Source organism: Muscardinus avellanarius, assembly GCF_963383645.1.
Source record: "Muscardinus avellanarius genome assembly, chromosome: 3".
Lineage (NCBI taxonomy): Eukaryota > Metazoa > Chordata > Mammalia > Rodentia > Gliridae > Muscardinus > Muscardinus avellanarius.
Genome location: NC_137788.1, coordinates 88778479 through 88797928, shown reverse-complemented (window position 1 = coordinate 88797928; position 19450 = coordinate 88778479). Strand labels below are relative to the sequence as shown.

Genomic DNA, 19450 nt, shown 5'->3' with positions numbered 1-19450 from the left:
CCCCTGGGTATTGGAGTAAGCAATGAGAAGTAAGCAATGAAGACACAGTTAGAAGAGTTGGCTGGATCTTCTGCCCTGGTCCAGGCTTTGAGAGCACCCTCGCACTTCTGGGTGGCTGCAGCCCTTTGCCCAACAACACCAGGTGACACCTATTAATGAACCCCATTGTGACTGGTTCTGCCCCCACTCCTAGAGCACTGGCATTTGAGATAGCCCTAAAACCATGAAGATAAGGTGAGCGAGGAAGAATACAATAAGTACCAGGGTTAGAATCAGGAACATTTACTAGCAGATTTCATTAATAAACCAATTTGGAATTTGGCAGAGGGATCAATCAATGGAAAGTATGTGTATGAATGTGAAAAAGTACAATCTAGCCCATGAAAATTTCTGCAAGGGTGAAACTATGTTTTGTGCTGTCTAATTTATAGCCACTACCCACAAGTGGCTATTGAAGATTTTAAACGTCACTATTACAAATAAGCTGGACATTTAAATTTACTTCATTGTATTATATTAATTTTCAAAAGTTCAATAAATTTAAACTTGAAATAGCCACTTGTGGCTAGCAGCGGTTTTTTGAAGAATTTAGATTAGAAGAGAATCTAGGAAAGCAGGAATGTATTTTCTAGGGACAAGACATTTAGATGATATAGTCACAGTGGAGAGAGAACCATACCTTGGTATCAGAGCCATCATAAAGTGAAGAATAGGGCACTCAGATGTAGGATTTTAGGACATAGGAGATCAGTGAAGGAACTCAACATTACTTGGGCATCATATCCTAAAGGAAGTTTACCTTGCATCCTCTTACTGTACCCTGAGTTAAATTGCACTTTCTTTGTGGCTTTCAAAACATCTTGTCCTTTGCTCTGGCCCAGTGTTGACTGCTCATTTGATTGTCTCTCCCTGGTCTAGGGCACTCTGATGGAAGAGTCATTTCTTACTTACCTTTTATCCTCACTGTCTAGAGTAGTGTCTGGCACCCTGGAACTTGTGTTTATTACCTTGACTGTGGGACTCATGTTTGCTAACTACCCTGTACACTTGGGGTGTTGGTTATTCTGTGCAATCAACGATAGATTTCAATTTATGAGTTTTATTTATGCAGACAAATATTTAAGATCAATGTGCCTAAGAGATTGCTATGAAATTAGATGTCAACTTGTATAAATGTGTAGAGCTGAAGAAAATAGGTTTTCGGGACATACTAAAAGTATTTCAGATACACGAGATGATGCCAATGCAAAGATTATCATGATACTTAGAGCTCAAATTGTGGTTCAGGTCCAGTTTTCCAGAGAAGCTTCCCAATTCTCATTCCTACCTTAGTATTTGTTCTATGAAGTACTTAAAATAATAGTATATCTTAGTGATGATAAGCTTATGGTCTTCTCCTTTGAATGTTCACATTGCTATACTTAGTTCTATAGGTTATGTGGTATTTGTGCCATTATAAAGAATCTTAATTTGCATAAAAATTCTTCAAATAGTTCTCTTCAAGGAACTCTGTCAACAGTCATACTTATGAAACTCATGAGGCATGATAACCTCTTTTAAGACCAATCAGTATAAAAATAATGAAAAGGACTTTATCTTATCCTACAGCAGCACTTTAGGTTATGGAAATGCTCTAGGAAGTGTTATACTGTGTAGACAGATGTACCATCATACACCACTCACACAAAATAGTGTGGTGGCTAATTCAAACTCATCATTCTAAGAAAACTGACCACCCACTCCAGAAAGGCATTATTGTATGGTGAAAAGAGATTGATTTAATCTCCCCTTCTTCAATAAAAATTCTGTGAATAATTTTTCTTTCTGATTATATGTGTAATACTTCATACCTTGTCCACAAATGCTAAATTATACAAAAATTTTTCTTGGTACACTGCCATTAGGGAAATGTATCATTATGCGACACAGCAGTCATTATCTCAAGTGACCTTGAGATTTCAGGAGTTTCATTGTATTTATTTCAATATGCTCAAACCTCCTGTGTCAAGAAGGCGTGTCAACGCCATTTGCCTTGATTATGAAATATGAAGAGAGGTTTTCTGTCAGTGCTTTGACATCCCCATTGTGTCTTTCATTCAGGAACATACTAATTTTTTTCATATTTCTGTTCACTTAACCTTGATCTATATGTCATTACAGGAATTTTCAAAATGATTAAGTTTGGTTTAAAAAGAATTCTCAGGATAAAAGGAGATGCTCCATAATGTAGTTTCATTTTCCCCCTTTGAAATATGCTGTTGTGTTTTAATATGGCATCAGGGTTCTGGTTTGACAGTGAAATTATTTGTTGCGATTGTCATTTGTAAAAAAATATTTATGACAAGTATCTTTTCACAGTTCTGTTTTGTGCTGTACATAGCCCTGAAAAGAAACAACAAAAAATTTCAAAAAATTTGTGTGTGTGTGTGTGTGTGTGTGTGTGAGAGAGAGAGAGAGAGAGAGAGAGGGGAGAGGAGAGGAGAGGAGAGGAGAGGAGAGGAGAGGAGAGGAGAGGAGAGGAGAGGAGAAGAGAAGGGGAGAGGGGAGAGGGGAGAGGGGAGAGGGGAGAGGGGAGAGGGGAGAGGGGAGAGGGGAGAGGGGAGAGGGGAGAGGGGAGAGAGGAGAGAGGAGAGAGGAGAGGAGAGATGTTATGGGTGGTTTTGGGGAAGACACTATACAGTGACTTCACCCCAGGGGAGATATTGAGAGGAAATACCATGCTTATTATTATAAGGGTTTTGCCTGCCCTTGGGAGACTTCAATAGGAAGAACTCACAATCTCAACTGTATTTTGTAAAACAAAGCAAACCAACAGATGCATTGTAATATTTATCTTAGTATTTCCAAAGTTTAGATTTCCAATGAGTATTTTTTAGAAGTCTTAATACATTTAATATTCTACATGTTGGATGCATAGGCTCTTAAATCCAAGGTTAGCCTCTAGGAAGTATAATCAAGTTCTCCTGTAAAATTAAATGTATTCATCCTTACACAATATCTAATAAACTTGCATTTTCAGGAAGAAAAAGTACACATATTTTTCTATTCATTTAGATTTCATGAAGGTTTATGATAAGCCCAGACATTCTGTGCTGTTTTTCTCTGAGAAATAATCTCCAAAGGGCCTAAAATAATGCATGTTTTATTATCACTGTAAATAAAAATTGAATGTTAAGGTTGAAATTCTCAAACTTAAGGGCAATTTTGGAGAAATAAGAATATGCATTTCACAGACATGAAAGGCATTTTATAGTTTGTTGTCTAACATCAGCAAGACAAGTTAATTTTAAACACATCTCATGCCATAAAAAAAAAAATCTGGGAAGCAAACCTACATGGGCTGTACTTCAATGCCTACACAGAAACCAGTTGATCTTTCTTTTGTTTATCTGAAGATCCTCTTAAAGAATATTGCTGGTGTGAGCTCATTTGTTTTGATTTTTCTTCTCTATACTTGAATGGGTCTTCTAAAAGCCATTTCTAAATGAGGAGTTTCTCTCGCCTCCCTATTTTCCCCAGAACTATGAACAGATTTTAAAACAGGCTTATTCCTCCTTAACAAAAAGAGAATGTCACTCTTGGAAGTCAGAGATTAGAACCCATTTGTTTTTCACTTTCAGGAAGAGGAGTGGGATAGAGAAGTATCCCAGGAATATTAGACAGAATTGGACAAGTTGATCACAGACATCATAGAATCATTGTTTCTCAATGATTCTATTCTAAAATGGATGTTTTGGGGAGAAGGCCTAAACAACAGAGGAAAAGTAAATTGGAATGGGACCTGGAAGAAGTATGGTATAGGTTTGGAATGAAATGTAATGTTTGTAGCAATGTTAAAATCTCTCTTACCAGCCAGTTGTTCATTCAATACCTATGAAATCAGTGTGGCAGAAAAGAATTGCTGGTACCTTGGGGCACCTTGAAGCTTTCAAGCAATATGGGGGAATTCAGGAATCCCCAAGGTACAAACAGTTCCCCAGCTTGTTTCTTCTTCCCATAAGTGGCACCCAACAGCTATTGGAAACCCCACAGAGATGCCTCATGAAGGGAGTTAGTACTGGCACCCTCCGGTCAGCTCAGTAGGTGGGCACAGGAGCCATGGGGGACTGCCCCTTTCAGTTTTCAGGGTTCAAGAAAGCAAGCTTTGACCCCAGATCTCCTACAAAGCCGGCCTGCATTGCACAGTGAGACTCTGTTGCAAGAAATGAGGGAGTTGAGGGAGTCAACAGAGGCAGGAACACAGTTATGAAGTCAAGGTTATTGTCCCCAGGATATGTAACAATGTCAAGAAAGGAGTTGTTGAAATAAATCACCCTGGCAGGGAGCATCTCATTAGATTTGTTTTCCATGTGACTTGATAAGACACCCTAGAGAAGAGAGACTTCTGTTCCATGAAAGTTATTTGAATGATTAAATATCAACAGAACTTTTAGCAGAGCTATGAAGATTTGTGTAGTATTTTATGTATTTAATTTCAAATATATCAATTACAAATTTATGACACTACACCTCAATTAAGAGAAATGGTTTCTGGTGTGATTTAAAAGAATGATTCTTTCTGTGCAGGTCAAATGACTAAGTGATATAAATTTTTGTTGAAAGTTTTTAGAGAAATGACAGAAAGATGCTATCGTATTAAGCAATGTCACCCTTAAACTGTTTCTCTAAATAACTTCCAAGGACTTCATTAATAGTTATAACACTGGGCGTGGTGGCACATGCTTGTAATCCCAATGCTTGGGAGGCTGAGACAGAAGGATCATGTAGATTCGAAGACAGCCTCAGCTACTTAATGAAGCTCTCAGCAATTTGATGAGACCCTGTTTCCAAATAAAGTATAAAATAGGTCTGAGGGTATAGCCTGGAGGTAGAAATGCTCCTGGTTAGTATCACACAGAAAAGTTATAATAACCCTAGAGTCAATATGGTTCATATAAGTTATTAATTTAAAAAGTGCTTTTAGGCCTTTAATGTATGATGCTAAAGTTTGATGGATAATTAAGTTTCAGTTTTATCTTCTGAGAACATTTTAATTTATTTATGGTATAAATAGCATGTTATGATTATTTAAGGGAAAATTTTAAAACAAATTTGTAGCTATATAAAACTACACTTAGAAGAGATATGCAGAGATAGTTTAAAAACTGTTGCTATATTGGAATTCAATAGGCCAATTTATTGGCAAATCTTATAATATGCAGCTTTTGATTTAATAACCATTTGCTGTGGCATTCATGAGCAGGATCAAAGCAAAGCAAGAGTATTTATTGGGAAGAATAGGTAGTATTAGCTTTGAAACCTGTTTCTTGTCCTTTAGATGGTAGTCTGGAGGCAAAAGAGATAGTAGAAAGGCTTGGTTAATGTTATTTGTCAATAATGAACTTATTTAAATTCATTTAATTACTTATAATGAATTTATCTAAAAGTGTGTGATTCATGGTTTGTATTAACATATGAAAACAATAAAATTTTAAACTCATATTAGGGCACATCTGTACATAAATATTTTAAAATGTAATGCCTATCCTGAGTCTAAAGCATCTGTGTGTGTGTGTGTGTGTGTGTGTGTGTCTTGTGTGTATTTGTCTATTTGATCTCCTTATAATTCTGAACCTCAGTGCTCATAATTAATATAAAGTGCCAATTAAGTGTGCTGGGCGTAGTGGTGCACGCTTGTAATCCCCCCCGCTTGGGAGGCGGAGACAGGAGGATCGTGCATGTTTGAAGCCAGCAGCTGGCTTAAGAGACTGTTTCCAAATAAAAATATAAAAAATAGGTCTGGGAGTGTAGCCCGGAGGTAGAAGGGCTTCCAGGAACCCCAGTACCACAAAAGAAAGAATGAAAGAAAGAAAGAAAGAAAGAAAGAAAGAAAGAAAGAAAGAAAGAAAGAAAGAAAGAGAGAAAGAAAGAAAGGGTGCCAATTAAGTAAAAAATTGTAATTGCAAATGATACAAAATACACTTTTGATCTGAAAATCTGTTTAGGCTTCATCATTGTTTTCTCTCCTGTTTTCCAGACTTCAGAGAGGAAACAAACATGAAAATTACATTATTTTGAAGTGTATCAGAAATGTCATAATAGCCACTCAAGGAGAATTATACAGTTGCAAAACTTTTTCCATAATAATTTATAAAACCCTTAATTTATTGCAAAAATAGTAAACATTACAGATCAGTAAGTTTTGAAATAACACTATCTTTTTAAACTTTAAAGCAAATAATTTTAATATGTCAACTACATGACATCAAAGTATGCCAAAGACATAATATTTGGTCCAAGATTTGAAGTTCACCTTTGTCTACAATTCACTTATTAATGAAATATCATCATTATTTTTTTCAGCAGACTAAAATAATTTTAGGGATAATTCTTACCGTAATTGCAGGTCCAGCAAAAGCCAAGCTAAGCAACATGAGGAATGGAATTGCCTCCTGGGTTGGTTCAATGTACGGCATGCTGAGACTGCGGTCATAGCAGCTGAATCCAGAGTGTACAGGTTTGAAGACATCCGTGAGTTCAAGGAAATAGAGGCTCACCACTGATGATGCCAAGATAGGCAACTGAGAATAAAGGACAGAAGATCAAGTTCTTGTTACATGTAGAACATACATAGAATCGGCACTGTTTGAAGTAGTATCAAATTGGATTTCTCCTCTTCAGAGTCAAAAATCCATCCTAATTGGTCCAAAGTTAAAAACCCATCCTAATTGGTCCAAAGTTAAAAATCCATCCTAATTGGTCCAAAGTTAAAAACCCATCCTAATTGGTCCAAAGTTAAAAACCCATCCTAATTGGTCCAAAGTTAAAAATCCGTCCTAATTGGTCCAAAGTTAAAAACCCATCCTAATGCTAAGGTTTCTACTTTCAAAACACACCTCTAGCTAATCCCTCTGTGTCACAGCCTGCTGTGAGCTCATCTCATCCTCATTCACTCTGCCTCACACACTCTACTTACCCAATGTCCACACAGCATCCTAAGGAGTCCCTTAAAAATATGTCAGAGTTGGGTGTGGTGGTGCACGCTTGTAATCCCAGCATTTGGGAGGCTGAGACAGGAGGATCAAAGTTTGGGGACAGTCTCAGCTACTTAGTGAGGCTCTTTGCAACTCAGTGAGACGCTGTTTCAAAATAAAAAGAATATAAAAAAATAGGGCTGGGAGGTATAGCTCAGAGGTAGAATGCCCCTGGGTTCCACACAGGCAAAAAAAAAAAAAAAAAAAAAAAAAAAAAGAAAAAGAAAAAATGTCAGAATGCATCACTCCCAATCGGATGCTTTCCCTAATATGTGAAAGCTAAGGGGAAATGGGTCATAGGAGGAACTCTAGATGAAAAAGGAAATCCTATAGAGGAGCAAACAAGACAACCTAAATGAGGGGATGGGAGCAGGGAAGAAGGAAATTCTCTAAAGCGCACAATATACTTAAACATATCGAAGTCAACCACTAAGCCAAGCAAGGGAAGGAGGGATGGGGAGGGAATGGGGTGGGAATTGGGTAGGGGCTAAATGCGTGATGTGTACATGTATGTACACACAAGTTTTTTTTTTTTACCCCAATATGATGTATGAATATAATGCACTAATAAAAAATAAAAATTAAATAAAATAAAAAATAAGAATGCATCACTCCCTGTCTTAGCAACTTACGTAGTTCTCATTCTACATGAATAAAATCTACAGGCCATAGCATGGAAGGCAAGTTGCTTCCATTGTTTACTCTTCTTGTACTACGGTTTCATTACTCCTAACTCCTTGCCCATTGTCATCAATTGGTTTTCTTCACACTTGACCTAGACAGCCAAAATGATTTCTGACAAAGTCTCTGCATGTGCCCTTCCTTCTTCCTGTTGTGTCCTTTCCCCGGCTCTTTGCACGGCAGGCTTCTTTTCGTCGCTTAATGGTGTTGTCCTGTATTCTTTATCTTGGGTGGCCTTCATCCATCCTCTATCTTACCATCTTTGATTTTCTTCAGAAACTTGACATTAACTGGAATTGTCTTGCCAGCTTAACATTTTACTTTCTTATTTTTCATCTTCTTTAACCTCTCACCAAAATAAATGACTTAGCAAATAAGAACCTGCTGGTATTATTTATTGTTGATTCCCCAGTGCATAGAATTTTGTTTTCTGGCATGTGGTATACATGCAATATATCATCTAATAAATTATTGAAGCAGTGAATACTTGTTGGTAAATAACTAATTGAATAAGAATGTATTCTACTATTTATTACAGAAACTAGACATCAGATTTTGCAGATAAAGATGCAGGTCACCCAGTGAAATATGAATTTCAGATAACAATGAATAATTTTTAGTATAGTATCCCTCATATATTGCTTCTTTTACTTGAAGTTTAATTTCATCAGTCACTAATGTGTCAGCGAGGCATAACATACTTCTGAGACTTTATATAGGATTTGTGAATTTGACTATTCATTAATTTAATTAATATTATGTTAGGCATTACGTATGTGCTACCTATAATAATGAACATGATAAAGACTGACCATCAAGGAGGATACGCTTATGGGGAGACCTGCGCTCAGCTAAAGAGAAGATAACGATGAATGTTGTGCCCAATGTCAGACATGCTCTAATGTGAGCAACCCTTGATTCTCCTGACTCAGCCTCCCAAGTACTGGGATTGCAGATGGGTGCCACAGCACCCAACTGTCCTTCTACTTTTCAGATGGATGATTCCAGAGAACAAAAAGTATATCAAAACACTTCTATTTTTTCTTATTCATGATCATTTGATCACGTCTAAATGTCTGACCATTTCTCCTCCCTTCTCTTTTCTCCTATAATACAAGAATAGCAGCTTTCAGTCTTGACTGATAAACCAGCACTTTGTGGTGCGTGCATAAGATAGAAATTTCCACTTAAATCTACATAAATAGATTTTAGTTTTACCTTAACAAATGCTTCATATAGCACTTACTATAACCAGATAATTTTGTTTTAGAAATGGTAGCTAACTTGATTCAGTAACTTTCAACTCATTTAAACTTTCTACTGTCACAGAAGACAGGTGCTGTTGTGATCCTGTTTTGCAGGTGATGAGCAGTCACCAACTGTAAGTAACAGAGCTGGGTTTGGAACCCATGGATTATCGCTCAAGCCTTATGTCTCCAACACTATTCTATGCTTCTTTTCCAAAATCAGATGGAGAGGCTTAAGATAACAAAATTCAACTAGCATCCATTAATGAAGGATAGTGTTTAGCTCCAGGTTCTGATTAGTTTGCTACTTGAAAGTCTTAGTGTGTGTAAATAGGAAAGAACACTTAAAACAATTTTTTTTTTTGGTGGTACTGGGGATAGAAGCCAGGGGCATTCTACCTCTGAGATATACCTCCAGCCCATTTTTTAAATTCTTTATGTTGAAACAGGGTCTCACTATGTTGCTGAGGGCCTCACCAAATAGCTGAGGCTGACCATGAACCTGCCATCCTCCTGTCTCAGCCTCCCAAGTACTAGGATTACAAGCATGCACCACCACGCCCAGCTGACACTTCAGGTTTTAAAGCTGTATTAAAACAAAAAGAGTTCTATCATTTTCAAGGCACTAAGTGGGTTCTGTTACCAGGTCTTTCATTTTCTACTACCAATTTGACCTTAGAAAAGTTTTTCTTAAATTTAAGTTTTCTTTTCTGTGAAATAAAAACATTGGTGATGCCCATCACCACAAGACAGTTGAAAAGATAACACGAGGCATTGCAAACAATATTCAGTAATATCTGGAATAATTCACAGTGGTCCTTTCCCCTCTTCCCTGGGGTTGCTTTAAGTTCCCTGTGGTTTAAAAAAAATTAAGTGGAAATTTTGTGTAAGAAATAATCAATGCTAAGTTTTAAATCATTTTATGATAGTATATTGTTATAATTGTTCTTATTAGTGTTATTAATCTTTTACTGTGCCTAATTTTATTTTATTTTATTTATTTTATTTTATTGTGGTACTGGGGATGGAATTCAGGGGCATTCCACCTCCAAGCTACACCCACAGCTCTATTTTTTATTTTTTATTTTGAAACAGGGTCTCACTGTGTTGCAAAGGGCCTAACTAAATAGCTGAGGCTGTTCCCAAACTTTGATCATCCTGTCTCAGCCTCCCAAATGCTGGAATTACAAGCGTGTGCCACCAAGCCCGGCTAGTTTCAGGCATTCTTGGAACTTCTTATAATGTGCCCTCCATGGATAAAGGAGGATTGCTGTATAAATCCATATAAATATTGTTATTATTATTATTTTTTATAATGATGATGATGACTTTTAACAATGACATATTCATTGCCTATCACTTTTCTCACTAGATCTTACTTGATAATTCTTTTTGTGAAAGTAATTTCCTCATTCTTAATTTCCTAGCATTTCTTTTCAGGAAACTTTTACATACCACTTTTTATTTAGATAATCAGCTGATTAGCTGTAAATTAGGTCTGACCTTTGCTATGATTCCCAAACTAAAATCTCCTTAAGGCAGGGGTCTCCTCTTGCTTATTTCTGCTTTACCACCAAGAACATATATTATAATGCCTTTCACATATATGTGCATGCATATGCACACACATAATAAGTTATCATGAGTAAAAATAATTTAAAAAACTAATATTTATGCATCTTAGTTCTTTTATACAGTAGTCTCTTCAAAGCTGCCAGATTTTCTAGTTGTTTAATTTTTTCCATCCGTTTCTATAGAAACATGTTTTGAAGCCTTTGTTTTCAAAATATGAATCATTTTTCTTCCTTTTAATGTTTCTCTGATTTTAGCATTATTTGTACATCAGTTTTGTTTTTAATAAAGAATTTTTTGAATAAAATAGTTAAAATATCTAGAAAATAAGTCATTTTATATATTATAGTTTCATACTGTGTTTTACTACCCAAGTATAATGAATTAAATGACAAGGTTTATTTGTAACATGTTTGTCTTCAAAGGCTTTATTTATTTATTTATTTATTTATTTATTTATTTATTTATTTGCAATAAGGAGACTGAGCCAGGGGAACTTGACCACTGAGCAATATTGGGCAGCATCCCTAGCCCTGTTTTATTTTTAAACACGGTCTGGCTAAGTTACCACATGCTGCCTTGAACCTGTGATCCTCCTCACTCAGCCTCCCACATACTGGGATGGCAGGTGTGTACCACTGCACCTGGCTTCAGCTTTTTGAAATGCTTAACAACAGAAATTTTTTGAGTATAAAAATCTTAATACAGAGTATGTGATAATTTGGGCATACAACAAGAATTGATGTGTGAAAAATAACATTACATAGACTTGTTTTGATTGCATTAAGATGAGATTTCAGAGGTGAGGTTTTCAAAGGTCTATACAGGTAGGTATTATGGCTTTTATTCTTCAGTCACGCTATAGCTAGGGGAAAAGTATGAACCAAGCTATTGTTATGCAGCAATACAGAGAAGGGAAATTACCTGAAGATTACAAAAAGCAGTTTTTAAAAAGAATTGATTGATTCCTATAATTACCATCTGCTAAGCAACTTGTGAGCGAAAATAATAGAGCTATTTTTTTAAAGAAAATGATAAGTTTTAAAGGGCAGAACAAACAGAAAGGATCTCATTTGCTATATAATACTGATTTTTCCAACGCCAATTTTATAAAGATAAACCTATAATATGTACCAATTTTAGTGAGTTATGCATGGAATCAATCTGAGCATTTATCTAGGTCAGGCAGCTTACTTGGTTTTAGCATAGTGATGATAAAGACAAGCTTTACTGCACAGTCTAAAGTGATGTAAGTAAGTTTTATTCCTTGCTCTTTTAATGGCCTTGGTGAATTCAGAGACATATAAGATGCTTTTGGATTGGTGGGACCATAATTACAAAGGGATTTATTAACATATGGCATTGATGGCTTATTCACATATTTATTCTTTCAACAAATATCTGTTGAGAGCCTGTTGGTAAGAGGCTTTGTTCTAGGAAAAAGATTGTGGTGAAAATGAGTCCTTACTTCATGAATAGTTCATTCTATTTGAGGAAGGTAGACAAAAAATAATATCAGAGAAAACTCATTTACTAAAGAAGAGGGCTGTCATAATTTAGTGTCTTGATTCTTATTTTGGATTAAGAAAGACTTTAAGACCAATTTGAAGCAGAGACTTGAATGGGTTAGAAAGAACTAACCATATAAAAATCAGGTTAAACCATATAATCAAATAAAGGAAATGGTGTAAGACAAAGTTAGAGAGATAGATTTCCAACCTTCACAGAAAACGTGCAGTCCATGGGAAATGTTAGGATTTTACTTAAATGTTAGGATTTTATTTTTTTTATTTATTTTTTTTACAGAGATCATTCTTTCTCGTGGATTGAGGATGGACTGTAAGTCTAGAAGTAGCTATATGAAAATCTAGAAGGCTCTTTAAACTCAGTAAATATTTATTGAATACCTGGAAGGTGCTAGACACTTTTCCAAATGTAAAGAATGTAGCAGTAAACCAAACTAAGGAGGCCCTATGTGCATGGAGCCTATGTTCTAGTGGACAAATGGCAGATGGAGAATCTTAGGGAAAGATAGAATGCTTTCATTAGGATATAGAGTAGGAGGAATAGGGAAGTTCAAAGATCCTAGATATCATTCTGGTGATAGAAATGACAGGATGATCATTCAAATGAGAAAACAATAAATGTTGATCTCAAAGATTTGGGATTTGAGCAATTTCCCGGGATGGAGAAAGTTGAGAGAAATTCAGGAATGAGAAATCTCAGGTTCTGTTTTGGAAATATTAAAATTGAGATACCTATTGGTTATTTAAGCATAGCTATCAAGAAGACGGTAAAATCACATTCTGGAGCCAAAGTCAGAGAGTTCAGGGCTAGAGCTGGGAAGCTTGTGTCACTGGTGTAGGATAATTTACATAGCAGCACCTTCAGTTCTGAAGAGTGACACTTGCACAAGAAATTTTAAAATTAAAGTAGCTCAGTTTCAATCTGAGTAATGTCACCAGGAGTCAAAAAATATAATTATTCAAACTGTTCAAAGGAACAATTTTATGTTAAAAACAAATTTAAAAAATGGAAGGCCTGCAACCAATCTTGATAAATTTCTCAAAAAAGTGTGAAATTAAAAAGAGGAGATGTTGAAATTGAAACTGAAAAATATAGAGCAGATCAAAGAAATTTTATTAAAGACTGCGGACACTAAGTTTGTCACTGGTCAGCACAGTGTCATGTGTGCACAACCTACGCTACAATCTGTAATAGCATTCTAGAGTATTTTTTGCTTTGCAGCTAATAAAAGTGACATTTCTTTCAAATAGTGCAGCAATAATAGTGAAAATATATTTGTGGTTTATAAAACTATCTTTGCCCTGACTGCAGAATATTCATATTGGCTACAATGAACCTCAAAAACAGAGGTTGTAAAAACACATCAATATTATTCAAAGTCTAGGGATCTAAGCTATTTTTTACACATAGAAATGACAAATGTGGATACAAATGAGAACAGGGAACTGTGATTAAGGGAAATAAATGCCGTCTTCTGAATCAGGAAAATCTAGTGTCTCCACATTTTCTGCCGGCCTCTGGGATTTGGGCCTGCTTTTTTTTTCAAATCGGTGAAATGAGGGCTTTCTTACTTGTCTCTCTAACTTTAAAATTCTCTAAGTATGTCACGATTTAAAAAACATTCCTCTCATTTCTTTCACACTGTTACAGCCCTAAATACAAGTATTAGGTTTTGCACTTTGCATTTTTCTGATGATTTGCTTTCTTCTCCATAATGTTTTCAGACTAATTTTCCTAGAATTCACATCTGACCATGCATTTAATAATATCCTGATATTAACAAAACTAAGTGAAAAATTTTAGAATGACAGTTACGATTTTTTATAGTACGACTTCAATCTTTATTTCTTGTTTAATTTTGCTGTGTATCTATTTACTTCGCTCTATCAACCTATAAGAAAGCCCATATTCCCATCAACATATCTCAAAAAGGCATGATCTAGTCTCTGCTTTATGTTACATTTGCGTGTATTTTTCTCTTAAAAGTCCATATTCTTTTATAGTTTTTTTTGCCCTGAAAACTTCCTCACTCTCCATTCAGAGTCAAGTTCTCTACCTCCTGTACTACATATTAGGGAGATTTGCAGGATCTGGATACAGTTCTTTAGATAGAAGTGACAAAACGTTACAAGTTGGCCAATGAAGAAAAGACAATAAATGTTGTTCTCAAGGATTTGACTGTAGTTACCATCAGGTATATGAGCAGTCCTTATCCTAATATCAGGTATTCAAAAATAATTCACACAGTGTTTTGAATGCTTTAGGTATCCATTAATTGTTTGCTAATTGAAAGAAATCAGGAAGTTACCATTAAAGGAACTAAAAACATAGACAGCTTCTTATAAATACATAGCATATGTTATGGATTGAGGACCAGGTCCTGTGCTAAATGTAATAGGTTGCTACACTCAGTCGACACCTGATAAAGTCGATGTTTCTGTTAGTATCCCCAGTTTATAGAAGAGAAAACAGAGGCAGAGAGAAGTTAGATAAATAGCACAATAGTCGAAAGCCAGCAAGTCAAAGCAACAGGGTCCTGCCCAGGTGCCCATGTCCAGGAAACAAGCGCTGTGTTCCTCTGCTGGGGCTGATCCTCTGCCCCCTCCACTGCTTCAATGCTGCTGAGCCCCACACGTGAAGAGGGTCTTGTAGGGAATATGTGCAGTTTAAACAAGTATACCTCAAATTGTTCTGAATTCTTAAGTCATCTCTTTGTGTGTGTGTGGGTCTGGGGATGAAACCCAGGGGCATTCGACCTCCGAGATACACCCTCTGCCTTATTTTTTATTTTTTTTTTTTATTCTTTAGTTTGAAACCAGCTCTCACTGAGTTGCAGAGGGCCTCACTAAGTAGCTGAGGCTGTCCGTGATACGCGATCCTCCAGACTCAGCCTCCTGAATGCTGGGATTACAAGCGTGCGCCACCACACCCGGCTCAAGTCATCTTTTTTTTTTTTTTAAATATACATTTACGGCCGGGCGTGGTGGCGCACGCTTGTAATCCCCGCGCTTGGGAGGCAGAGACAGGAGGATCGCGCAGGTTCCAAGCCAGCTGCGGGCGCTGGCTTAGGAGACCCTGTTTCTAAATGAAAATGTAAAAATAGGTCTGGGAGTGTAGCCCGGAGGAAGAAGGGCTTCCAGGAACCCCAGTACCACATTTATTGGTGCATTGCAGCCTCACATCATAGTATAGTTCATATTGGTGGTGACATACGCGCACACAGCCCTTGGCGAGCCTCCTGACTTGCTCCCCACTCCCTCTCCTTCCCCCCACAGGATACTGGAATTGGCATTATTACACATATATACACAACATCAACAGGAGTGATTCCTGCATTAGTTTTTCTTCCCCTCCTACCACCCTTCCCTAGACCACCTGCATTGCTCTCCTGGAGTTTCTCCTCCTTTATTTGGAATCTCTCTTATATCTTTGATTACTCTCTACATTCCACATATGAGAGAAAATACATGATCCTTCAATTTCTGTGACTGACTAATCCCACTGAACACAATGTTCTCCAAGTCCATGAATTTTCCTGCAAATGACAATTTTGTTCATAAAGCTGAATTAATTAGTTGAATTATTAATCGAATTAACACTGAATAGAATTCTCTTATGTGTATACTCCATAATTTTATAATTCATTAATCTGTTGATAAACATTTAGGTTGGTTCCATAATTTGGCTGTTGTAAATTATGCTGCTATGAACATGGATATGCATATATTACTGTAATTCTCTGATTTCAGTTCATTTGAAAAATAACAGAGTCGTATCGTTGGATGGTATGGTGTATCCATTTCTAATTATATGAGGAATCTCCACACTGATTTCCATAGTGGCTGTACTAATTTATAATCCTACCAAGAGTGAAGAACCATTCTAATTTCCCCACAATCTTCACCAGCATTTATTGTTTGACTTCTTGATGATTGCTATTCTGATTGGGGTAAAATGAAATCTCAATTTAGTTTTTATTTGAATTTCCCTAACTGCTAATGATGTTGAACATTTTTTCATATGTTTGTTGGTCACATGTATTTCTTTTTTGTGAAGTGTCCATTTAATTCAATTGCCCATTTCTTGGGCAAATTTTTGTTATTTGTTTTGTTGGTGTTAAGTCTTGTAAGTTGTTTGTATATTCTAGATGTCAGTCCTCTATAAGAAGAGTGTATGGCAAAGATCTTCTTCCATTCTGTAGGTTCTCTCTTTAGGCTCTTGATGATTTTCTTGGCTGAAATTTAGTACCCTTTAAACACTTTCCCTACTCACTTATCAACTAACTATAAACATCCCTTCATTTGTTCAAATCTAAGCTCTGTCCTTTCTAGGGCTCATTTCAATTTGATTTACTGAGAATAGAATCTTTTCAGAATCTGCTCATATCTAAAAAGAAAAGTACATTTACTGAGCTCTATTTAGATGTGTCCCCCTAATTATCTTATTTAATTCTCAGATTGTCAGTGAGAATGTTAAGATAGATTTTAAGATGAAAACCCTGCCTCTCCTAAGTTAACCAGCACGTCTAACATGTCAGTGACAAGGCCGGCAATCCCAATCTGGTGTGCTAAGTTCCTGGAAGTGTGTGCCCCATTCCACCCCGCTGCGGCTCAATCACATGTTGCCATCTGGCACCAGCCTAGTGCTTTTCAGGAAAGCATAGCCCCAGGCTTCAGTGGAAATGACAGTCTAAAGGACAGAAGGCGAGAGATGGCCACACGTGTGGGGGGTTAGGTGGCGCAGGGAGGGAAGGAGTGGCAGGTGCTTTCAAATCACACTCTAACTGATACTGTGTCCCCAGGCCTTTCCTGTGCAGTCACTGAAAAGTCACACTTAGTTTTTTGGTTTTGTTTTGGGGAGGTGTAACATCTAAAGTGCCTTTGATGATATTTTGGATATGGTCTGTTTTTATCTTCACTTTTGTCTTCCCTAGTGAGTGATTTTGAATATGACATGTGGGAAATTGGGCACTCTAGAATTTCTGAAGTGTCTTGGGCCCTTGGTGCTTGCTGCCTTTGGGCACTTTCTCTGGTGCACAGTTATTTCCTGTAAGCACCTCCATTGGAGCAATCATTGTATTGGATGGCAGTTGTTCCTTTACTGTTCTCTCATATCTGACAGCAAGGTCTTCAAGAGCAGAGAACTTGCCCTGCTCATCTCTTTATTCCTGATATACTGTGTGTCCTCAATGTAGAATAAATTAATGTATGTATGGGTGACTCGAACAAAAATGCTGAATGTTTGGATTGTTCTTGTAGTATGTTATTTTTTAAAAAATCCCCAGCCAGGCATGGTGGCACATGCTTGTAATCTCAGCATTCGGGAGGCTGAGACTGGAGGATCACCATTTGCTGACAGGCTCAGCTACCTAAGTAAGGTCCTTTGCAACTCAGTGAGACCCTGTTTCAAAAATAAATAATAAAAAATAGGGCTGGGGGTGTCTCTCAGAGGTAGAATGCTCCAGGGTTCAATCCCCAGTACCACAAAAAATAAAAATAAAAAATAAAAAATCCCCCAATTAAAAAATCCTTATTTACTTCTAACACACACACACACACACACACACACACACACACACACACACGGAGAGAGCTTAAAATTCTTCCTTCTTTGAATTTCTGCAATTGCAATGTTTTTGTTAGCATTAAAGAACACAAAGAATTTAAATTGGGTCTTTCAAATAGCAATGGTAATTAATGGCTACCAAACATAATCTATATGTTCGGTCTAATGTAGAAGGTCTGTTCTTCCAGTGCCTATGAACTATGTCTCTATAGCTCTAAAAAAAACTAGTTACAATCATTGGATGTTTTAACAGTAAGGTTGAAAATAATGATAAGTGGATGTCTTACTACCTGAATATTGATCTAGCATGAGGCATGGGGTAATAGTTTTGTAATCATCAGCCTTAACCGCAGGTAAGGTTATATAATTAGACACTGAAGTATGTGCATTGTCTTGGAAAGCATTTTGTACTTTAAACCAAATTAGAGACTAAGATCTGAAGCTGGGGGCTTGTATTTCAACTGTTGGAAGTAATTGCTTTTAATTTCTTTCTTTCAGCTGTAATTTCTCTTTCTCATAACATATAACTTTAAAAATATGATACTAAGCCTGGCATGGTGGCGCACACTTGTAATCCCCGCGCTTGGGAGGTGGAGACAGGAGGATCGCGCAGGTTCAAAGCCAGCTGCGCTGGCTTAAGAGACCCTGTTTCCAAATAAAAATATAAAATAGGACTGGGAGTGTTGCCCGGAAGTAGAAGGGCTTCCAGGAACCCCAGTACCACCAAAAAAAAAGATACTAATAGCTATTTAATGTTACTAATATTTTCCAGGTATTATTTAAAGGACTTTACATGTCTGAACTCACAGAACCTTTATGACGCCTCTTTGCTGGAGGTACTATTGTTACCATATCACAAATGAGGGCAGAGAGGCATACAGAAATTATACAACTTGTGTAAGGTAATATCGCTTGTTAGCTGGATTTCAAACTCCAGAAACCTGGCTCCTGTGTTCATGTTTTTTAATTACTATACCATATTTCTAGAACTTCTACCACTCACCAATGCCTTCCCAAAGGCATTGAGACATAGCAAAAATAAATCTGAAGATTTCTTCTATACTACAAATACCATCTTATAAGAACTTCTGCTAGTTAATATTGTGCATGTATTTTCATAATCTAAAAAAGTAAGGTTTTCATATACTCAGGTTAAATAATATTCTCAGTATTTGCATTTTTGCTTTATTCATTAGAGAAATCATACAGATGTGTACCTGAACAGCCTTACAAAGGTAATACATAGTATCTGTGGGGTCCAACACAAATTTGTTAATATCAAACAAAACAAGAGAAAAAATTGACATTGCAGTAATATTAGTTAAATGAGATCAAACTAAAAATCTTGTATTTGAGATGTGGCTTAAGAGAAGCAATGGTTTTGAGATCTAAAGTAATGTATGCTATGTGCACAGGAATAATTTACTTAAAGATTAGTAATATTTTGAAATTAACCATTTTTTTCTTATTGTTTACTGAAATCAAAGGTCAAGTTTATCATTAAATAATTTTACTTAGCCGGGCGTGGTGGCTCACGCTTGTAATCCCCGCACTTGGGAGGCAGAGACAGGAGGATCGCGCAGGTTCGAAGCCAGGCGCGTGTGCTGGCTTAAGAGACCCTGTTTCCAAATAAAAAAAAATACAAAAAAAAGGTGTCTGGGAGTGTAGCCCAGAGGTAGAAGGGCTTCCAGGAACCCCAGTACCACAAAAACAATAAATAAAAATAAATAAATAAATAATTTTACTTAAGGACTACAAAAATTCATATTTCCCATTTATTTAACAATTAGTCCATTTATTTAACAAAGATTTATTGAGTGTCTACTATTTCCTTGATAGGTCGTT

General features: G+C 36.6%; 1 protein-coding gene across 2 annotated transcripts in view; it reads right to left on the bottom strand.

Moving 5' to 3' along the window:
- Nucleotides 1-19450, bottom strand: part of PLPPR4 (phospholipid phosphatase related 4) — a gene marked incomplete at both ends in the record, with an annotated part of 43995 nt that overhangs the window by 11145 nt on the left and 13400 nt on the right. For both annotated transcript variants that reach the window (XM_080692361.1, XM_080692362.1), the window contains one exon: nt 6375-6560. In XM_080692361.1, coding sequence (XP_080548487.1) covers nt 6375-6560 — 186 coding nt within the window. The remainder of the gene's footprint in view (nt 1-6374; nt 6561-19450) is intronic.